The 24,509-nt window shown below is 31.9% G+C and overlaps 5 protein-coding genes and 2 non-coding genes across 7 annotated transcripts; 4 read left to right on the forward strand and 3 right to left on the reverse strand.

The window, feature by feature from the left end:
* Positions 1–996: 996 nt before the first annotated feature.
* On the forward strand, positions 997–4,622 carry srfD (putative MADS-box transcription factor; the record flags this gene model as incomplete). The annotated part of the gene is made up of 4 exons (XM_004351905.1): positions 997–1,260; positions 1,324–2,559; positions 2,799–2,847; positions 2,974–4,622. The coding sequence occupies 4 exons, from the start codon at positions 997–999 to the stop codon at positions 4,620–4,622; spliced, it is 3,198 nt and encodes a 1,065-aa protein (XP_004351957.1).
* A 460-nt stretch (positions 4,623–5,082) lies between these two features.
* Positions 5,083–16,379, forward strand: lvsB (BEACH domain-containing protein; the record flags this gene model as incomplete). Its single annotated transcript, XM_004351906.1, has 10 exons — positions 5,083–6,666; positions 6,742–7,060; positions 7,125–8,202; positions 8,284–9,210; positions 9,288–9,574; positions 9,656–10,177; positions 10,261–12,413; positions 12,484–13,081; positions 13,153–15,491; positions 15,564–16,379. 10 exons carry the CDS (start codon positions 5,083–5,085, stop codon positions 16,377–16,379), a joined length of 10,623 nt encoding a protein of 3,540 aa, XP_004351958.1.
* Positions 16,380–16,452: 73 nt separating this feature from the next.
* On the reverse strand, positions 16,453–16,929 carry gloA (lactoylglutathione lyase; the record flags this gene model as incomplete). The annotated part of the gene is made up of 2 exons (XM_004351907.1): positions 16,453–16,741; positions 16,808–16,929. 2 exons carry the CDS (start codon positions 16,927–16,929, stop codon positions 16,453–16,455), a joined length of 411 nt encoding a protein of 136 aa, XP_004351959.1.
* A 401-nt stretch (positions 16,930–17,330) lies between these two features.
* On the forward strand, positions 17,331–20,095 carry DFA_10072 (uncharacterized protein; the record flags this gene model as incomplete). Its single annotated transcript, XM_004351908.1, has 9 exons — positions 17,331–17,333; positions 17,418–17,436; positions 18,332–18,418; positions 18,505–18,531; positions 18,553–18,598; positions 18,949–18,996; positions 19,590–19,701; positions 19,756–19,844; positions 19,963–20,095. 9 exons carry the CDS (start codon positions 17,331–17,333, stop codon positions 20,093–20,095), a joined length of 564 nt encoding a protein of 187 aa, XP_004351960.1.
* DFA_10073 lies at positions 17,604–17,675 on the reverse strand. Its single transcript has one exon. It is a non-coding gene; the product is annotated as a tRNA-Glu (tRNA).
* A 535-nt stretch (positions 20,096–20,630) lies between the features above and the next one.
* DFA_10074 (uncharacterized protein) lies at positions 20,631–23,725 on the forward strand (the record flags this gene model as incomplete). Its single annotated transcript, XM_004351909.1, has 8 exons — positions 20,631–20,828; positions 20,902–21,077; positions 21,150–21,424; positions 21,688–21,830; positions 21,917–22,118; positions 22,196–22,491; positions 22,562–23,490; positions 23,554–23,725. The coding sequence occupies 8 exons, from the start codon at positions 20,631–20,633 to the stop codon at positions 23,723–23,725; spliced, it is 2,391 nt and encodes a 796-aa protein (XP_004351961.1).
* A 605-nt stretch (positions 23,726–24,330) lies between these two features.
* Positions 24,331–24,401, reverse strand: DFA_10075. Its single transcript has one exon. It is a non-coding gene; the product is annotated as a tRNA-Pro (tRNA).
* Positions 24,402–24,509: the final 108 nt, after the last annotated feature.

Below are 24,509 nucleotides of genomic sequence, written 5' to 3' on the forward strand. Positions count from 1 at the left end.
ACAAATAATTTAAAAATTCGAGATTCCAAGATCTTGGATTTTTTCCTCCTCCCAACAACAAATAATAATATTACCACTATAATTATTTATTTATAACACATTTTCAGTTTTAAAAGAATAATTTCATAATTCTATTTTTTGTTTGTTTTAAAAAAAAAAAAAAAAGTGTAAATATATTAAAACTTAAACCTAAACTCTTGATTATTTGGGAGACATTTGTGTTTAAACACAATCCAAAAATCTTGATTTCACTTTCCTTCATTTCCTTCCTTTCCCTCTTTTTTTTTTTTGTTTGGGTCATTGTAATTCGTATCACCCCCTAAAATCAAAAAAACAAAAAAACAACCAACATATTACCCCCTAACTTTGTTCCAACCACCTCTCTTGTCTTGTCAATTTCATCATATACACATGATGATCGTTGTTGTTGTTGTTGTTGTGGTGGTCGTTCTACCATTCCACCATCACCATCGTTCTTTTTTGAATATATCAGGCTAGTTTTTGTGTACTGGTCACAATTACACATCGTCATCATCATATCGCGCATCAGTCACACTCTCACTTTTAAACAACAACAACGACGACGATCCAACTTTTAGAATCCACTCACCCCCAAATCGAGAACCTCGCAACGGGGATTGATTGATCACATTTCATATGGAATTTTTAAACAACAATTTGGATTTAAATGTGTCTAACACACAAACTAATATACATTTTTTCTTTTCTCTCTCTCTCTCTCTTATTGTTAATATATTTATTTTTAGACATTACCACTAAAATTCAAATCCAAATCCAAATCCAATCCGATACACACTTATACATACACGCATAGAAGAGATATATATATATAAATATATATTTAATGAACTTTAATTATATTTGTGATTTTTCAAAAACATTTAAACATTTTTGAAAGCGCGCTCCTACATATATACCAATCGACCAATCTCAAAACACCACATTCACCACCGACCGAGTCAAATCAATCAAAAAATGGGTAGAAAAAAGATTAAAATGCAAAAGATTCTTGACGAGAGAAACCGCCAAGTAACTTTTACCAAGAGAAAGAATGGATTGATCAAAAAGGCAATGGAGTTGGCACTCCTGTGTGACTCGTCAGTCACCCTTTTCATTGTAAATAATTCGACCAATGCCAAAGAAAAATATTTCCAATATGTTAGTTCAGACTTGGAACTCCCACTCACTTCAATACCTGATGAAGGTCCAGAAGTTTCTCAATTTTATGTAAATGATGATGTATGTATAAAAAACAAAATGAAAGATGGAAATTGGAATAAACATTAATTGTTTCTTTTATAGTATGTTTTATTTAATAAAAATGGAGGTGATGTTGATCATCATTCAAATGAAGAATCACCAAATGGATCACCAAAATTACAAACTACTACACATTCTAGAAACCATCATCAACATCATCATCATAATCATACCGCGACTGCACCTGTTGCCAATAATACTGCAGCTGTTACGACTACTACCACCACTACGACTTCGACTGCTACGACTGCTGCTGCGACACCAAACACCATTTCATCATCCAATTCACCAGTTTTAACCTCTTCAACTCCAACCTCACCACAACAAACGACCCCACCACTCAAGGCAATTTCCAAACAACAACCAAATAATAATAACAATAATAATAATAATAATAATGTACATCATCCATATAAATCACCAAATCATAAACCATCACCATCGGTTGTTCAACAAGTCCAACAACAGCAACAAGTTCAACAACAACAACAACAACAACAACAATCATATCAACAACAATTACACCAAGTTCAACAACCACCATTACAAACCAATCGATTTACATTACCACCACTTGCCAGTGCTGCTACTGCAGTCGTAGGTCAACCACCTAGATCATCATCGTCGGCAGAGGATTCTTCAGATGGCGATGACACAGACTGTCATTCCACCATTAGAAAGCATCAACAAGTAGTCCCACAAACCAGCCATTTTGATAGTGCACAAGCCACCCAAGCTCTATTATCTCTTACGCATCACATTTTCTCTTCACCACCTTTAGAATCAATTTCATTATCCAATTCTCCAAATACTTCACCAAGACAACAACAACAACAACAACAATTATTACAACAACAACAACAATTACATTATCAACAACAACAACAACAATCGGCATCATCACCATCATTATCATCATTATCATCAAATACCAAAAGTCAATTAAATATTCAACCAACCTCATCCACCATACCAAAATTAGTTAAACATGATTCCATCAAAAATCTTTTAAATAATAGTGGTGATTCCATAAACACTCAACAACAACAATATGAATATCAACATCAACAACAACAACAACCATCATTTCATTTACCATCCCATCATCCACAACAACCATCCACTTTATTACCAAAATTAGATACTTTATATGATCGTTCACTTTTCCCAAATAATTTAAATAATCAAAATAATCAAAATAATAATAATAACGGTACCAATAATAATAGTAGTAATTATCATCATCATAGCAATAGTAGCAGGAAATATGAAGTCAATGTATAAAGTAAAAGATATAAATATAATAATTAACCATGATCATTATTTGTTGATAATTAAATAAATAAATAATAAATGGTTTATCCGTTTTTTTTTCGTATATAAATATATATATAAGTACTTAGTATTATTATTATTATTATTAATGGTATTAATACTAATATCTTCGGGTTTGGATACTCTCCGATCTTTTCGAAAATTCGCTGGACCTTTTTTTGTTTATTTTTTCTTTTTCTCAGCGTTTCACACCTTGTCCTCTCTTCGCACTTTTAAGATCGGTTCAAGAAAGTATTTTTAATTTATATATCTCTTTATCTATATCTTTCTTTCTTTCTTTTCTTTGTATATATAGTTTTTGTTTTTTATTAATAGATAGATAGATAGTTATGGTATCATTTATTCATTTATTCATAGTATTAGTGGTTATAATACAGTCATCGACAGGTGTACAATCACAGCAGACAGTTTCAATAGTCAATTGGAATTCAACTATTGATTGTACATCACCACAAACATTTACATGTAACTTTAATAATAATGAATCTTGGATTGGAGGGTTGGTACCTGGTGTCAATCAGACTGCTGTGATTGACTATTCAAATCAGACGACGTCGATGCAATCGACTCAGTATATATTCATCAACTCTAATCTAACGATTGTATCGTTGCAAGTGATTGGTGATAAGAGCGAGTCGATTAACCTTGCTTTACAACCAAGCGACAATTATACGTTGGCTGTGAATGTTACGCAGTCGTTGGAGTTGGTCAGCTCGGCCATCTTGTTGAACGACACCAATGTGGTGGTGGCTGGTGCTGTCACTCTTGGTCGAATGGGTGTGTTGCATGTTGGAAAGAGCTCGACACTGTACACACAGTCTTTTAACGGGTCGTCGTCAGGCTCGGTCTTGGTGTTGGGCATGTTTAGCGACGTCGACGTGCAGTCGACTGGCTCGGTTGTCACGGCTGTCTCTGGGTTCTCTGTTGAGTCGTTTACAAGCGCCAATAACGCGACCCTTGTAGTTGGAGGCGTAGTATTTATTGGAGAGGCGCAGACCAAGGGTATGATCGAGTTGATTGGCAACTCGAGTACCGCCGCCTGCACAGTTGGTATTGGCGCCAACTCGAATGTGATGCAGCTCGTGTCAAGTGCGAGTGCCAACACATCGGTCTTTATCACGTTGGAGGACGGCACGATGATTGGCAACTTGTCAATTGGCCAGCAGTCTTCAATTGAGATTAACGGTGTCGTCACGGTCGAGTCATCCGTGCTACTCAACAACACTGACATTTTAATCAACACTCAATCACAACTCGTGCTCAACGGCCCGACCAACCTGGGAGAGACGGGTGGCATCAATGTGGAGGGTGACTTTGCCATCACACATCCTCTCCAACTCGGCAGCGTGGGTCTAGTCGTCCGCGGATCCAACACGAATGTCATGCTCGCCAACACACAGATTCAAGGCAACATCTACCACGAGAATGGTACCATCACAGCCAACCAAACACAAATCACCAATGGATGCTACTCACACAGCGACGGTGTGCTCTATATCCAGGCACAGGGCAACCAAATCGTCATCAGCTGCTACCAACAGACACAAACCACCGCACAACTTTGGATGGCCAACATCCAAGACCAAAACACCTCACCCTACATCCTCGCAGAGTCGGTCGATCTCCGCGGCCAACTCCTCTTTTCCGTCCAAGATGATGCCCTCACCCCCACATTTTCCAGCAAGCTCATTAGCACTGGCACCATTGTAGGTCAGTTTAGTGTGACCGATGCACTCAACGGCGAAATCTCCAAAAAGGACTATGCCATCAACACTGTACAGGTCTCTGAACAAGTCTACAATGTCGAGATTGATTTCTCCAAAGAAAATACCAAACCAAAGGCTCCCCTCTGGAAAATCTTTTTAATCATCATTGGTGCCATCGGTGGTCTCTTTATATTCTCATACTTTTTAATTAAACTAACTCGTTATATTAAAGCAAGACGAGCAGCATCATCATCGACTGATGGTAATATTAATAATAATTATCAATATTCTCAACTTTAAAAAGAACAAAAGAATAAATTATTTATATTTGATCCGTCTCTACTATTATATATTTAATATCCGAGAGAGCGACGAGTTTTAAAAAACTCCTCGGAGAAGAAACTTCTACAGAGAATGAGATTTTAATTTTCGTGAGACTTTACTGGTTTTTTTGGTCATAGACACTTTTACCTCATTAAGTGTTTATTACCCACCCATCATTCATTATACTTGTTATACATCTATCTATCTATCTTCTTTTTGTCAATCATTTTTTATTTTCTATATTTATATAAATATATATATTTACAAAGAGAAATAGAGAGAGAGAGAGAGAGAGAAAAGAGAAGAGTTTGAAAGGAGAGATTGTTGGTTGTGATTACAACCCAGGTTTACTATATCAATCAATCATCAATCGATCAATCAATCTCTGATTCTTCTTCTTCTTCTTAGATATTTATTATATATTATATATCGGAAGATGACATCATTAAAACAATCAACATCAAACTTTGGACAACAAGGTCAACAACAAACAACAATGTCATCGTCAACAACAACAACAAATACGACTAATACTACTACTACGACACCTATTAATCAACCTTTACAAGGATCACATTCATCATCATCTTCATTGTTGTCATCACCACCATCACTGTCATCAATATCAACCTCTTTGAATAACAATAACAACAATACAGTAAGACTATTATGGAATTCATATGTACAGACGGTTGTCTATCAAGAGTCATTGTTTACATTGGTTGACTTTTTAAAGTTGTTTACTACTACCTACCAAGACACACCCAGACACTTGTTGTCATTGTCATTTGGCTCACCTCTTGGAGATATTACCAGAATACTCTCTAAACATCTAATACAAGAACTCAACTCTGCAAGTTTAAATAATAATCGTAATACTACCACCTCTTCACAACAACAACAACAACAACAAATTATCAATAATGGAAACAATGGGAATATTGGTGGTACAAGTGGAAGTTATTATAATGGTAGTCAAAGTAGACAATTATTACAACAATCATCTACTAGTAATAATAATAATAATAATAACATTGGTAATAATAATAATAGTGGTGGTGTTGGGAATGGGATATTTAACTATTTGAGTGGATATTCATTGGCAGGGGAAGCACCATTGTTATTGTTGGCATTGGATATATTGACAAGACACAGTTGTGAGGGAGTACCCATCTCTTTGGTAAAGTTGATTGCTGTGTTGCTCAACAAGATCATAACATCGACATCTTCACCCCTCCCATACAATACACCACCCATTGCAACTATCCCTACCACTATTAATAGTAGTAGCACAACATCATCATCATCGGCATTGTTACCAACAATGTCAACCTTTAACCCATTAATGGGACAACGAAACCTTTCATCTAAAATTAGTGTAAATATTCCATCTTTTCCAACCATCAATAGTTATTTCTTCCTTCCTCCACTCCCACCTTCTATCTATAACGATCAAAGTGTACAAAAACAATCACCTCTACCACAAACCAATAATAATAATAATGTAACATCGGCATCTTCACCAACCTTTACCACAGAGGTAGAGATTACTACTACATCATCTTTAAATCATGAAATGGAGATTAAACCAATTGGGGGAGATCAAACATCATCATCATCTGCATCATCAACATCATCAACACCACTTACCAATAGTCTTACATCAATTCCAGCATCGATTGGAATGGTTGATGATTCTTCCTCATCCTCCAACAACAACAATAATAATAATAATATTGTACAACAACAATGGAAAACAACAAATGATCTTTCACCAACTGTTAATATTTGTTTTCAACTTTTAAAGATCCTTGGAAACATTATCAAAGATCAACAAATACTCTATGAATTACTCATTTCCGATAGTGGAAACTATCTAGAACTATTGACCGATATCCTAACTCATCAATCAACTGATCCAACATTTTCAATCATTCAAATTCAAATCGTTAGAATATTTGCTCAAATAATGTCAACTTGTTGTATATCATCAGATTCTATGAGTTTTATTCATGACAAGGTAAGTAAAGGAAAAAATATTAGTATTTATTATTATTATTATTATTTCTTTTTCTAACCTTTTTTTTCTATTTAGAAAATAATTGAAAAATTATTAAATGTATTAAATATAATTGGTGAAAGAGGAGATAAAAAGAATATATCAATTTCAATTTTAATTGAATTGTCTCAAGTTATAATCTATACGATCAAATCATCATCTAGATTAATGGTATCTCTACATGATGATTTTGATACCAACAATGGATACAGTATTCTTTTAAATACTTTTGTACACATTGCAGATAATGGAACACTAAAAAACAAATTGGATATTATCAATGTTGCTTGTAATTTATTATTTATATCTCTAAGAAAGGAGTTTTTAATTGATTCTGATTCAATTTATCAACCAAGTAAATATACAAAAAAAAGAAACATACAAAATCTTTATTAATTTTTATTTTAATTTTTCTATAGATAATATAGCAAAAACAAGTTTAAAAATATTTAATATATTTTTAAATGTATTTACAATAACAAAGAGTGAAGAGACAAAGACAGAATTATTAAAATGTATGAAAGGAATATTTTATCTTAGTTTATTTAATGATTCCTATAGTGATGTTGATACGGCCACCGATGACAATATCGGTGTATTCCATCAGCTAGAACCATTCCAAATCTTTTTCACTCAGTTTGACAATCTAAACATTCACAATCGTAAACTCATTTTGGAAATGATGGACGAGCTTTTATTAAAGAATCAAATCAAACGATCGGAAATATTCAACTATGTATCACTGTTTAATAGTAAACTACCTAGTACCATTCTATTAGTCTTTCAACATTTGACCGATCTATTGGCAAAATCAAAAATCAACAAGGAGATTTTAAAAGAAGCAGGTTTCATCAAGATCCTCTGCGACTATTTGTCCAAACAAAACAAACTTGCATTCTTTCAAGTGTTGATGGAACGATCGGATGAATTACAACTTTGTATCCAACTCATCCCTGGAAAACATTTCCAACAGTCCAACAACAAACTGTTTGTCCTCTACCGTATCATTACAAGCGCACTCAATCTCTTGCTCGAATTCTTTTCGTCTTCACCCGATGTACAAAATATCTTTGTCGAAAAACATGGTGGTCTTAGATTACTCTATGGTCTCTTGCACGATGAATGTCTTATTCAACCTGCATTGCAAGTACTATCGAATCTTGCCATTGGCAAATTACGTATAGAATCTAAAATCATTAAAGATTTAATTGCAAAATTACAATCAAGTGGTGGTATTGCAAGTTTGGATTCTGAAATCCTAACACAACGCAAACATATATTGGCGGCAATGTGTTTTATATTTCATAATAATCATGCTGCCAAAATGACATTTAAAGAAGCTGGTGGTTTTACTTGGTGTGTTTCCATTTTAGATGGAATTGGTCGTTGTGTTAAATCTAGTAATCAAGATATCAAAATCAAATCAAATTCAAACAACAATGAAATCTTTTTCTTTTTAAAAGTTTTAATTGATACTTTATCTGCTGTAATGAAAAAGTAAATGAAAATAGAAAAAAAAAATAAGAAATAATAGAGATTATTAATATTAACTATATCTATTTTATTTTTTATTATTAGTAATCCAATGAATCAAATTTATTTTAAAGAACATATACCAACATTATCAAATACATTAAAGGCATGTGGATATATGGAAGGACTTTATTCAGCATCTTTATGTGACAGTTTATTGAATATGGCTGTTTCAGGAAGTTGGCCACCATCATGTGAACAACATTCACTTGAAGAAGGATCACTCCTTTCCATCTATTCACCAATCTCTTCATTTTTCCCAACCAATTCGCCTCTAAACATTTCTCCCAATGCAACCATTGAAAAATTACCATTCTTGGAACAAGAATATTTAGATAGTCCAATAATTGATAGTAATAATAATAATAATAATAATTTTGAACCATTACAATTAAATAGTAATGATAATTTAGATTCTTCTTCAACAATGATGTCACCAAATAGAAAAGGTCGTACGAGATCATATACAAATGATTTTTCAAGATTATCTTCAAGTACTGCAACAACAACAATTTTTGCAAATGGATCAAATCATCATTCTGGAGCAACTATTGATCATAGCAGAATGATTAATCATAACAATCTAACTCAATCATCATTGGATTTGGCAGCTGAATCTAGAGGTTCGAATACTATTCAAGTCATGTCTTCGTTTTCAAGGCTGCCAGAGAAATCATCGTTACATCTTGCTCAAGATCGTTATCAATCATGTCAATCGTGTCGTGAATCGCTGATGATTGAAAACCCAGAGATATTTAGACTTATCATTCGTTTGATGGGTGGTAGTGAAGAGGATATACTAAAGATTGAAACAAAATCATCTTGTTACATCTTGCGTGAAATCATATTCCTTGCTTCCCTCTCTCTTACAAATCAAAAGAAATTATCATCTTTTCTTATTGATATTGTAGATTATCTTAGACCACTTTTAATTTCAAATAATACTTTAAAAAAGAAATCTGATTTATTAAAGTAAGAAAAAAAAATAGAAAGAAATTGAAAAGATAGAATATAATATTAATATTAATATTTTTATTTATTTCTTTTAGACCATTAATATTAGAATTAATTCAATCATTGGGATCACATTCATTATCATTGGCAGAATTTAGAAAATATTTTGAATTGTTAAGGGTTCGAGATTATCCTTTGGATTTATTAAATCTTTTAGGAAAAATATCCAATCGAGATAATATACCAACCTATTATGCAGAATTTTCAAATAGTGCATTGGAATGTATAGATTTCCCATCTTGGGGTGAAAAATCATGGCCACCACTCAAAGGTTATGGTATTTCTTTATGGTTTAGATACACTCAACCTACTTTAAAAATTAGTATGAAATACAAAAAAAAAAGAAAAAGAAGTAAAAAAATAATATTAATCTTTTATTTTTTTTTCTTTTATTTTTATTTAGATAAATCATCAATATTTTTATTATCAATTGAAGGAATAATAATTGGATCAAAAGATAAAAGTTGTGAAAGTCAATTACAATTGGACAAGGGAGTATTGACGTATAGAATCATTCACAATGGTACAGTGGTAGAACAATTTAGTTTTTCAGAGTTTACCTTTGAACCCGATCAATTCTATCATCTATGTCTAACACATACTGGCAGTCAAATCGGTCAAAAGAAGAGTCCCATCAAATTATTTGTCAATGGATGTTGTAGAAGTCAATATGTATTGTCGTATCCAAAGACTCAACAAATGACCCTATGTGTTAGATTTGGTGGTCCAAATGCTGCATCCTATTTCCAAGACTATAGTATGGTTAAAACAAATTGGCATCTTGGTAATGCTTACTTTTTCGAAGATTTACCAAGCGAAAAAGAAATCTTTTATCTCTATCTATTGGGTCCTGATCATTTTAGAGGTTTAAAAGTTGATATTTCTTCAATTGAAAATATTAGACCCTACATGGATAAAACTACTAGTATGTAAAAAAAAAAAAAAAAAGGAAAAGAAATATATTTAATCAATTAATAACTAATTTGTATTTTATTTATTTTAATTTAGAATTACATCCATTATTAATTGAACATTTATTAAATCCAACAATGATTCATTTATTTAGTTTACATGATAAGATTGTATCAATCTTTTCAGCCAAATGTTTATATGTAACCAAATCACATAGAATTATGAACAAGTCAGAGGCCATTACACATGTCAGTGCACAACCACAACAAGCATTGAATGATTCATCGACATCTTCATCTATTCGTCGTAGTTCAAGTATGAGTGAAAAGAGTTTTACAGAAAGTCTATCAGAACGATCAAGTATATATAGTAGTAATGGTGGTGGTAGTATTGATAGTAATAGTAGAAATTCAATTAGTAGACGTGATAGTAAAAGTTTACTTACCGATAGAGATTCTATTACACAATCTATTGGTTCTGCTATAACTCATCAACATCATCAACATCATCAACAACAACAACAAAGATTGTCAAGTAGTTCATTTATACAACAATCTTCTCTACTTCCACCACTTCCACCTAGTTCTACTCCAACTCCTCAACAATCAATTGTAAATAATACATTATCGATTTTACAAACTGGATTACCACTACCATTACCATATGGTGTGATATCACAACGTAGTTTGGGTGATTTGGTATCAGATTCTGGTGGTGTATCGGTGATTATTTACTTGATTGCTGTTTCAAGTGACAAAGAGTACCAAAAATCAGCACTACGTCTACTCCAATCAATTGTTCAAAACAATCAACAGAATATCAAAGACATGAAAGATATTTATGGATATCAATTGGTTTCCCATATTATTAGAAAGAATAATTGGACATTGGATGATGGACTCTTGTCTATTCTATTTAGTTTTGTTGGTGTTCAATCTACTCGTACATCTTCTCACTATTACGACGGTGTCGTACAAGATGTCTTGGCATTGAAACACTTTTTGTTGGAATGGGATATTTGGAGACATGCCAATCTTGTTGACCAGAAAAAGCTTTTTGAAAGTTTAGAGAAACTAGTCAACCCATTACACGACAATCATGATTTTAATATCATAAAGTTCCGTCAAGCAGGTGCTTTTGAAACGATTCTAAAGATTTGTAAAGAAGAAGATCTACCATTAGAGGTGGTCTCTATTCTAATGTCAATTCTTAGATCCATCAAACATAAATCTGCTCGTATCAAAGAAGATTTCCAACTCATCATGACTTATCTATTTGAAACTTCTCCAAAAGGAAAACCAACTAGTAATAGTAATAGTAGTAATAGTACACATCGTAGAAAGAAATCAACTTCAAATTATCTTATTCAAGCTGTTCATAATAATAATAGCAGTAATAGTAATAGTACAACTGAACAATCTTATTCTTCTTCTACTTCTTCATCATCTGGATCATCAACTCCACATGAAGAAAATGTAAGAGTTTCAGTTTTAACATTACTTTTGGATATACTTTCAAAATCAGAGATTACAGTTGTAGAAGAATTCCATTCATTGTGTAGTTTGGAATCGATTTTTGGTTTAATTGTCAATGAAACCATTGCCACTCGTATTCTTTTCATCAAGATTATCGATCTCTATCTTCACATTCCTTCTATATTGGCTCTATTTCAAAAGATGAAGGGATTCCATTTACTCGGTCACCAACTCCATTCCAATCATCTCACTGAAGATATATTTGGTATCCTCTTTTGTATTCTTTTTGGCAAGCCATACAACTCGGATATTGATCCAACCCTATCAGTATCAATGAACATGTACCTACTTGGTCAAATTTCATCCGATATTGAACTAAAGTATCCTGGAGTGATTGCCACCATCCTCATCATTCTCCAAGGTTGTTCAAGCAAGGCTCAACATATTGTCATTAAAATGATTCACAATATCTTTTTACAAAATGATCAATTCAAGCAAACCCTATTGGATCAAGATTTAATCCCTCGTTTGGTTGATATTCTTTCATCCAATTTCACTAAACGTTCAGCTGCAAAATATGATCAATTTAATCGTAACATTTTAAAAGATATTGAAAATATTAGTAGTAGCAGTAGTAATAATTCTACTTCTAATTCATTTGATAAAGAAGATAGTTGGCAAGCTGAAGAATCAATTCTTTCCATTTTAAAAGAAATTGCTCTTTATGGTTCAAAAACTCAAGAACCTACTACTTTATTAAGAGATATTCTTGTTGTAAGTCAAAAAAAATAGATATATATAAAATATTTAATATTTATTAATTTTTTAATTTTTTAATTTTTAGATATTACATTTAAATAGTAAAATGGATTTTGAATATATTTGTTGTTTACAAAGAAGAATATTGTATGATGTGATTTCATTTTTTAATGAAAATGATTTTGGATTGGTTGGTGCATTGGTATCATCATTTGAAAAGATTTGTATCTTGTCAATTAATACATTGTGTTATCAGGAAAAGACTATATTAATGACAAAGAGAGGTATTGGAAGTGCATTTAAGCTATCATCTAGTTCTACATCTTCCAATGCAATTTCAAATTATCTATCACCTCTTAGATCATCCAATCATGGTGGTGATTCAACTCCAACTACACCAAACCTTTCATCTCATCATCATCATCCTCGTATACCAACATCACCAGAAACATCAGACATTTCAAATAATGAACAAACCATTACAAGTAATGATGAATCTACAGAGGAATCTGATTCTTCTTCCTATGACGGCGGTGGATCCAATTATCGTCAAAAGAAATCAATCATTCCAATTTGGATTAAAGAAGGTCATTTATTTAATCCAGAATCTTTCATTACATTATTGATAAATGTTTTATCAAATCATAAAATTCCAACTTCTCAAAATTCAACTTATAAATCTTGTAAGTAAAAAAAAACAAAACAAAAAAAAGATAAATATATATTAATTAATTTTCCTTTCTTTTATTTATAGTATTTACAACACAATATTCAGCAAAATCATTATTAGGAAAATTAATTCATTTATTATTAACATCAAATGAATTTAATGATTATCAAAGTTTGGTATTGTCATTATTGGTTGGAGGAGGAGATACATTGGTACCAATCAATGAAATGTTGAGTGAAGAAGATTTGATAGTGTTGCTATATGTTACCTATCGATTTGTAAACAATGATATTTGTGATCAATACAAGTTGACCATTAAACTATGGAATTTGGTATACAAGGGAGCAACACAAGAATTCCTTAAAAAGGCATTTGATTTTTCGAATTGGTCAACAACTGATGTCAAGGAAGTTGTAAACAAGTTCCAATTTGCCTATGCAGAAGGTGAATTTAAGAAATGGGAGGAACGTAACAATCAACAAAAGAGAGAATGGAAATTACAATACCTCGAAACACAAAAGAACAAACAAAGCATCATTATAAAGAATCAAGACACGTCCAAAATGACTAAAAACTTTTCAAATTCACTTTTAACGTTAAAGACTAAATACCAACACTCTAGTCTTCAGACACAATCAGAAAGTAGTGACACTAAACGATTCCTTACAGATCAATGGAAACTTTTAATCAAACGTGTCACTCATGAACGTGCCATTTGGGAATTACCCCCCGACACTAACAAATGGAAATTGGATCCAACAGAAGGTACCAATCGTATGAGAACTAGATTAAAACGTATCACTTTAAAATCAAAATTAAATATTTCAATCCCAGAATTGAATGATAATAATAATAATAGTAATTGTAATAATAGTAGTAATAATAATACATTGTTAGAGATTAATAATGAACAAGAAGAAGAATCAATATCAAATTTAACAAATGATCAATTACAACAATCAACAACAACATCATTACATGATTCATATTCATCATTTGATCAATTAAAAATTGGTGAAAGATTGGAAGAGACCTATTCATGTAGTTCTATATCACCATTTTATCAAAGAGATGGTGAATTGTTGATTGGAGAATTAAATATTTACTTTAGAGATGAACTATTGACAATTGATAGTAATAGTGGTAATAATAATGGAAAAAAGAGTAAAAAAGTGGTAGCAGGTGGTGGAAGTAATCATGGTAAACATATAACAATGTCTTATGAAGATGTAATTGAAATTCATAAACGTCGTCATGTGTTGAAAAACAATGCCATTGAAATCTTTTTGGGTAGTGGTGTACCTCACAAGACCTACTTGTTTGCATTCCCAAAACCAAGTGATCGTGACATTGTCTACGATCTCATCATGTCCAAACCATTACCTAATCGTGTGGATTATGCCGCCGAGGCACAAGGAAACATTCTCAAAATGTCCATCACCAAGAAATGGCAACGTGGTCTCATTAGCAATTTTGAGTATCTTATGCATCTAAACACACTTGCCGGACGTTCATTCAACGATCTCACACAATACCCCATCTTTCCATTTATCTTGCGAGACTATGAATCCAATGAATTGGATTTGGAGAAACCTGAAACCTTTAGAGACCTCTCCAAACCCATGGGTGCTCAAGACCCAGCCCGTCTCAAAAAGTTTCAAGAAAAGTACAACTATTTACAGGAAAATAATGAAACACCCTATCACTATGGTTCTCATTATAGTAATATTGGTTCAGTACTTCATTTCCTTGTACGTGTTCAACCATTTGCTTCCTACTTTATCGAATTTCAAGGTGGTAGATTTGATGTTCCAGATCGTGCTTTTCATAGTATCACACAGACTTGGAAGTTGTCATCATCCATTTCCTCTTCAGATGTAAAAGAATTGATACCAGAGTTTTTCTATTTACCAGATTTCCTAGCCAACAATAACAACTTTAATATGGGATGTAAACAAGATGGTATACGTGTAGACAATGTAGTATTACCACCATGGGCCAACAATGACCCTAAACTGTTTATCAAAAAACATCTAGAAGCATTGGAATCAAAATATGTTTCTGAAAATCTTCACAATTGGATCGATTTGATGTTTGGTTACAAACAACATGGAGAAGCTGCAGTCAAGGCTTGTAATGTATTCCATCCTCTAACCTATGAAGGTGCAGTAGATATTGATTCCATAGAAGATCAACTATTACGTGATGCCACCATTGCCCAAATCCACAGCTACGGTCAAACTCCCAAACAAATCTTTACCAAAGCTCATCCTCAACGAAATTGGAAGAAAACAACCAAACTCTCTCAAGATGCCATTTATACTCATCCAGAAAAATTAACAAATTATACAATGTGGTCGATTCGTAATCCTGTTGGTTCAATTGGTTTAGCTGATACCCCTATTCCTTTACCTCCTCAAAGAGTAAGAAAAAAAACAAAAAAAAAGAAAAAGATATAAAATATTTATTAATTTCCTTTTCTTTTTATTTTTTAGATATTACTTTATCCAGATACAAATAAATATGTATCATGGGGACATTGGGATCAAAACCTTAGAATTACATTGATTGATACAGGTAAGGTTTTATCATTGGTAGAAGTAAATAATGATGATATTATATGTTGTGATATTACAAAGAATGGTAGATTATTTGTTACTGGAGGTACTAGTGGAACCATCAAGGTATGGAAACGTTGTAATAGTGATGGAACTGTGATGACTAGAAAGGAACGTGGAGATAATCTTAGTTTGTGGTCACAACTCTATGGACACACTCATTCAATCCTTTGTATTACCGTTTCACAAGAGTTTAGTACCATTATTAGTGGTAGCAAAGATCATACTTGTATCATTTGGGATCTTAACCGTCTAACCTATGTTCGTTCCTTGCAACACGAATACCCAGTCACTTGTGTTCAAGTTTCTCCTACCACCAACTATATTGTCACTGTTGCCACCAATGTAACTGGTGAAAATGGTATTCTCCGTCTCTGGAATCCAAATGGAGAGTTGTTGGCAAGTAGAAAGATTCAAAATGACAAGATCAACTGTATGACCTTTTCAACGGCATTTGAAGGTGTCGTTCAAAACTTTATCGTCACTGGTATGGAATCGGGTGCCCTCATCCTTTGGGACTCTACTACGTTGACCAAAATTAGAACTCTTCAATCTTCTACCAACAACAAAGCACCCATCACTGCCATCTCTGTATCAAAAGATCATACTCAACTCATCTCTGGTGATGCAAATGGTCTATTGGAATGTTGGTCAACTAAATTATTTGATGGTTATTCTGCTGTTATGAATTAATCAAATGTAGAATTACAAAGTACTCTTATATTATAATAAAAAATGATTTATATATATTTATTTATTTAATTTTTTAATTACCAAGACCATGAGAAGCAGATTTGTTTTCAATCAATTCAATTTTATATCCATCTGGGTCTTCAACAAAGGCTATAACAGTTGTGCCTCCGGCAACCGGAGCAGGTTGACGTGATACTTTGGCTCCCTTGTTTGCAACGTTTTGAACAGTAGCATAGATATCATCGACACCAATTGCAATATGACCAAATGCACTTCCCAAATCATACTTTTCTACTCCCCAATTGTATGTTAATTCAATCACTGCTCCACTTGATTCATCTGTATATCCAACAAATGCTAATCTAAATTAATATAAACAAGTAGAGTGTTAATAGAGAAAAGATCTACGATAAAGCTAGCTAACTCACGTGTATTTGTATTGTTCGTTTTTACTTGTTCTCAATAACTTCATACCAAGTACATTGGTATAAAAGTCAATAGAGGTATCCAAGTTACCAACTCTTAACATTGTATGTAAGATTCTTGACATTTCTTTGTATCTTTTTATATCTGCAAAAATAATATAGTGAATGAAATTGATTTTTTTTTTGGGTCATTATATTTTTGACAAAATAATTTAATTTAATTTAAAATCATTTTCTTGAATAGATTATTCTATCTTTAATTAATAATATTCAATCTAGATGTACTTTTAATAATAACGTTCAATTTAATTGAATATGTTATTTCGTATACTTTGCAAAGAGTCCAAAAAAAAACAAAACAAAAGTGGATAGAGTTAAAAGTTGCTTTTGATTGGATGGTTTTGGACCAAAATCAATGAAACCTTGATAAAACGATAGCCAACACCGAGTAGAATACGTCGTAGATGGAACTTTACTAAACTATGCTCTATCTTGTCGAGGGCCCTACGATATAGATAGTAATAGGATGGTAATAATCAGAATCTATATAAACTATGGTTAGTCTTATAGATTGTATAGTGTTATATAAAATGTAATAATCTTTATTATTTAGTTACCTTATATAAACTATGGTTAGTCTTATAGATTGAATAGTGTTATATAAAATGTAATAATAATTAATGATGAGAGCTGTTGCTCGTTTGTAGGTGCGTGAGAATTGGGATTTTGTAAAAAATGGTCCATTCTCAATACAGAACAGGAGCAAAAAAAATCCCTCCAATAAAGTACCAAAAATTTTCTCCCTTGCCGGGAATCGAACCCGGGGTGTCAGTGTGAAAGACTAAAGTGTTACCGACTACACCACAAAGGAGGAGTTGAGATGATGTATTCCTAGTTGGCCTTTGCGCCTATTTAAAGGCTGTTGCGATCGGAGGGCATGGCGTGTCAAGTGAGTCGGGAGTGTGCGACCCTGCCCTCGAACTTGACTTTTGGCGCCAACGTTTAACTTGACCACAATTGGGGAATTAAGGAGTAAAACCATCCGACTCTAGGGATCTAGAGACAGGACACCACCACGGAAGGATGACCGGGTTAGTTTCCCCTTCTCAGTAGGAGATTGGGGAGCAAGACTGCAACAAGTAACGGGAAGGTAGAGGGGTACTACTGGGCCGTCGCGATAGAAAGCCATCTGACATCTCAAATACAATATGCAACACGTAAAGACGAGTGTCCAAAATAGAGTAAATCGGCGTGAGAGCGGCAGTCGGTCTTGGACGCACCCAAGGCTTAAGGTTTAACCGCAAGTATGGTACTAAAAATTAGAAGAAGATGGGTGCCATATTTGCGTCAACACCTTCATCTTCTTCTACTCTCTCTTCATCTATCAATAATAATATTAATAATATAATAATTTACTAAATAATAATAATAACATTGAATAATTATATAACACAATATTACAACCAATAGTGCTGAGAAAAAAAAAAAAAAAAAAAATAGCGATATCTTTAACCAATTTATTTTTAGAACAAGCAACAATCCAAAACAATCCAACATGCTTGACACTATACAATAAGATACATGATCAACGTCCATATAACATGTATCATAGATGTAATAACTATATAGATACTTGGTAAATATATAATTAGTTTGAGAGGTATATAATAATAATAATATATAGATATATGAATATATAGATAGTAATAATGACTTTAGATTAGATTGTAAATGATTATTAATTATAGTAATAAAAGATGAATTAATGTTTATTGATTTCATTGGTCTTTTATAGTTTGTTGTTCGAGACGACTAACCGACAATAGTTTAGTCGTTAGTATTTTTATCCAGCATACTTTCTATATTTGGCACCAGGATTAAGTATGTTGATAATTAGATGAAATATCTTGACTAATCATTGACTGTTATTTAATTTACAATCTGAATCTAACAATAGACATGGACAAACCCCCAGAACAAATTAACTTTACACCGCAGTTTTAGCGTGATGTATCCAATTACTTGGCGAGTTTTCTCAAAACCAGATGAAAACATTCAGTACAAGTACAAAACAATACAAATACTCAAATAATACTATAAATAAAGTTTCTAGATCATTTTATTTAAATTTAATATCATTTTAGTCGATGTATCCTTGGCATTGTGCCTCATTATTTATTGAGCAAAAAAAAGTAAAAACTCGCCAAGTACGAGGATACATCACGCTAAAACTGCGGTGCATCTGTCGAGCAAAAACATAAATACCTCATTGGTCCAGGTAAAAGAAGATGGGATACCTAAATATTGATAATGGGTCTCTTAATATTTCCAATTTAGTCTAAAAAAAAAACTTTTTAAATCATTCTATTATTAAAAAATAAAAAAAACTATGTACATGACTCGTCACCTTTATTTCATTCTATAAACAAATTATTAACATTCAATCTGTTTTAATTTGACTTTGAATCCATCCATCAATAATAATAGGATAACTATAAATATATATCATTATTCTATCCTTTTCATTTATTTAATTAAAAAGAATTGTCACTTTTTTAATTTTCTTAACTAGTTTACACCATTTTTTTCTCATTGACAAATTACAAAGGAATACCACTTGAAACCCCCATCTAAATTAAATTAACAAAGAGGGAGGGGAGACCCACCCAATGAGTTTGTAAATTGACAACCAAATAATTGTAAATTGACTAAACCCAACACCTCCAAGTTTTGGACAAGTAAACTTTAAAGAGTTGAAAAGTTTGAAACTAGACTTTGGATATAGCCGTGATCTCAAACAAGGTTTTGATCTTGAACAAAGTTCAATGGTTTCAACAGAGTATGGTGTAGACAGTGCCTTGGTGTTGAAAGACCCTGTAGATCCATTCATTATGATTGTATGTCTCTCTCTCTCTTGATTTTAACAAACTAGCTTATTTTTTAAAATTTAGAATTCATCATTAATCCCCATCGATCAAGAATTATTTATAAATACCTATGCTAAACCAATTGCAGTTTACCATCACCAGGTAGACAAACAGTAGATTGCTACATGGGAACGGTACCTGATTTTACATCAATAGAAAAGATAGTTTCAGAGTAGTTATTAAAATACTTTAAAGATATTCTTATTAATATTTTTCAATAAATGAATATAGATGTGATAGAGTTTTAGATATCAAAACAAAGTTTGCCTATACAGCACCCATTCCACAAGAAAGAATTACTAGACAAGTTGACTTGGATGTTGGTACTTTTGCGATCTTTCAAACCATTAGTGTATGGCATTAGATATACTATGGGTTCGGCTGGATTCTACAAGATAGCCAGTATTTACAGATACCAGGTATTTGGGATTCCACTGAGTAGAATTTTGTATGAACCACCCTCTACTCAACAAGTACATGATTATCTTTTAGGAACTATTGGTAAAGTTAGATGGCAAAATTAAAATTGAAAAAAAAAAGTTAATATATATCCCTCAACGATTCAAATTGAACAAAATGAATAAATCAAATAAATTTAAAACTAAAATATTTTAAACCAAAATGATATTTCATCTTGAAAGTATTTTATTCATACAAGGTGACCAAGTGGTGTTTTTTGCTTCTAAAATTAACAAATACAACCCCATAATCCCAATTCTTCACACAATCAAGGCTAAATTACAAAAGACACCAACCCACAACAATGAATTTGTAAATTGACAAAAAGTTTTAAATTACAAATAATAAAAAGAATTGTAAATTGACCGTTCTGACTACTATTTATAATCATCATGATGACCTCCTCCTTTTTTATAATTATTTTAAAAATTATATAAATAATGTCAATTATTAGTAGTAACTCGACACCTCCAAGTTTTGGAGAACTTAACTTAAAAGAGTTGAAATGTTTAAAACTAGACTTTGGTGGAGACCCCAAACAAGGTTATGATCTTGAAGGTAGTTCAATGGTTGCAACAGAGTATGGTGTAGACAGTGCTTTGATTTTAAAAAACCCAGTCGATCCATTCATTATGATTGTATGTTATCAAAAAGATATAAATGTAAAAAAAAAAAAAAGTCTATCTTTATTAAACTACTTTTATAAAATAGAAATCAAATTTTATCACCCTTTCGGATGAATCATGGATAAAGATCTATGCCAAACCAATTTCAGTATACCATCAATATCTAGAATTCAAGGAATCCCAAACACCTGGTAGACAAACTATCAATTGTTTCAGGGGAACTGTACCAGATTATACAAACATGGAACAAACAGTTGCAGAGTAAGGTTTTAAAAAAAAAACAATCAAATCAAATCAAATCAAATTAATCATTTTATTGTTTTCCCAATCTAGATGTGACAAGAAGAGTGATATTAAAACAAAGTTTGAATATACCGGTCCCATACCAATTCAAGAAAAAATTACTAGACCGGTTGATTTGGATGTTGGTACATTTGCTATTTTCCAAACAGTTTTAGTGTATGGCATTAAATTGATCCTTTTAAACGGATCTGCAATATACTATACTGCTAGTGTATACCGTGATCAGGTATTTGGAATTCCAACCAGCAGAGTTTGGTATGAACCACCTTCTGCTGAACAAGCACGTGCATACCTAATGGGATCAGGTAAAACAAGATGGGCAAACTAATAATTATAATAACAAACCTTGTCAATCCTTTTATTCTTCATTATCATTCTATATTTTATATAAAAAAATATAACAATCAATTAAATCAATAAAAAAAAAAAAACAACAAAAAGAGAGAATATTTTCCTTGAAGTTGATTCTCTTTGCAGACTTGTTTTAAAAAAAATCCATATATTTTGTTGTTAATTTAAATAGAGTTTACAACAATGAATGAATAATCATATTATAATATAATAATAGTACTTGTTGTTGGTGTTGTTTCAAAACAATCAATGGAAGCAAAGTCAAATCAAATGAATGTAACACATTCAATCAAAGAATATGTAGACAAGATGCTGGGAATGGTAGATGGTATGAAAGTATTGGTACTAGATAAAGAGACTGTATGTTATATATGTATAATCATTAAAGGTAGTAGTCGTAAATCAATAACACCAACTCTTTTCTTTTCTTTTCTTTTCATCTATAGGCAGGTATTGTTAGTATGGTATATACACAATCAGATATTCTTCAAAAACAAGTATTCTTGTTTGAAAGAATCGACAATGAATCTGCAGAGATAATGACTCATCTAAAAGCTGTTTACTTTGTTAGACCTACTCAACTCAATATATCTAAAATCGTTCAAGAATTGAGTTGTACAACTCCTAAATACTCTTCCTATAATCTTTGTATGCGCATTTCGATACAAACCAACACTGACACTTTATTTCAAAAGTATTAAACTTTCTTTTCTCTCTCTTTCTAGTCTTTTCAAATATTATTGGTATTGGATTAATTGATGAACTTGCAAAGTCTGACAACAATAATCTAGTCCACCAAGTACAAGAATTCTTTGCCGATTTCTATGCAATCAATCAAGACTTGTTTAATTTAAATATTGATAATGTTCTAATCAAGAGTAAATGGTCACCACAACAAACAGAACGTATCATACAAGGTGTATTTTCAAGTTTACTAGCTGTTAAAAGAAAACCTTCCCTTCCAACCATTCGTTATTCTATCAAATCTGAATCATCTAAATTTTTAGCTTCATCCCTAAATGTATGTAAATAGATTGATAGAAGTACTTTTTTATTCTATGTTTTTTATTTATTTATTTTTCTGCTTTTAGGATAAAATATTAAAAGAAAGAGATTTATTTTCCAATAATACATCTTCATCAACATTATTATTAATTTTAGATAGAAAGGATGATCCAGTAACACCATTGCTTCATCAATGGACCTATCAAGCAATGGTTCATGAATTAATGGGTATTCATAATAATGTTGTTAAATTGGAAAAACCTCTTCCAAACTATAGTAAAGATAAAAAGAAAGCTTTCCAATCAACCAATCAAGTAATTTTATCAAGTCTTCAAGATTCATTCTTTAGAGATAATTTATACCAAAACTATGGTGACCTTGGATCGATTATTAAAAAGCTTGTAGATAGTTATCAAGAAAAAACAAATTCAAATGCCAACATTTCAACAATAGAAGATATGAAGAATTTTATGTTGGACTATCCAGATTTCCTCACACTTTCCTCAAAGGTTTCAAAACATGTAGCCGTGATGGAGGAATTGAGCAATAGGATCTCTAAAGATTTTTTAATGGACATTTCAGAAATGCAACAAGAGTTGGCATGTAATCACGAACACAATACTGCCTATGTAACTTTGGTTCAAGCATTGGAGAATCCAAAATACAACGCCCAAGACAAATTGGTTTTGGTATTATTGTATAGTCTTCGTTATGAAGATGGTAGATTGTGGGAACTAAAGGAATTGTTGGAAAAAAGGGTTGGCATACCAAAAGAAGACATTTCCCTCATCACTACTCTTATCAACTATGCAAGTGCAACCAAAAGAGAGGGTGATCTTTTTGGAAACAAAAATCTCTTTACATTTGTCAGACAAATGGCTACTAGAGGTTTAAATGGTGTATCCAATATCTATACCCAACACAAACCTTTACTTTTCAATATCTTGAATCAAATTCAAAATGATAAATTATCAATTCAATCTTTTCCGTTTATTTCTCAAACAACAAAAGAAAAGTATGTATTCATAAAAAATATAAAAGAAAATATCAAAATTAATTTTTTTTTTTTTTTTAATAGACCAACAGAAATAATTATTTTCATGGTTGGAGGTATAACTTTTGAAGAAGCATATAATGTATTTTCATTTAATTTAATCAACAAGGGAGGTCCTAAAATAGTATTGGGTGGTACCAGTATCATCAATTGCAAACAGTTTCTAAATGAATTGCGTGGTTTAGGGAAATCATAAACTCGTCCATTTAAATAAATTTTGCACTCCCATGTTTTTTGTTGGCCAATTGTTGAAATGGTCTTAATGACCAATTTGTGTTGATTTAGTTTTAAATTATACCTTGAAATTAAAACTATAGTTTTTTTATAAAATTTTTTTTTTTTTACTGTACAAAAAGTGTATTTTAGATTTATTTGATTTAATTGGTTGGCAAGATTTCTCTTGTCCCTGTACAGATTATTAGTTTAAATAAATGTTGTTATTATTTATTTTTATATGTGTTGTTTGTGTTGAGTTGCAATCATTTGTGTTGGAGGTTTAGAGCTTGTTGAGGTGAGTGTAATGAAGATCTCATTATCTCGGTTTTTACAAACGATAACCTTTAAGACACGCGAACGTTCATTATACTCTTTATTGTTCTAACAACATTATAAAGGTATAGTAAAGTAATAAATAAATAAATACACAAAATTGTTCTAACAACATTATAAAGACTTTATTACTCTCTCTTATTCTTTATTAAATACAATAGTGATATACGTTAGAAGGGCCCTCTACATATGCACTATCATATTTATTAAATGAGGCCGGACACGCAGAAAAAAAAAAAGCAACAAAGTTTGGGGCTCTTCCGGGAATCGAACCCAGGCCACGTTGACCCTAACAACGTATTTTACCACTGAACTAAAGAGCCGAAGTTTTGTGATGTTCTAATTTTTAAATTTTCCCATTTTATACCCTTTTTTTTGAAAATTTTGGTAATTTTAACTTTATTAATCAATCATTTTCAATCAAATATGAG

This window comes from Cavenderia fasciculata (genome assembly GCF_000203815.1).
Source record: "Cavenderia fasciculata unplaced genomic scaffold Scf_EU5ZYIE02H8LDV-5, whole genome shotgun sequence".
Taxonomy (NCBI): Eukaryota; Evosea; class Eumycetozoa; order Acytosteliales; family Cavenderiaceae; genus Cavenderia; species Cavenderia fasciculata.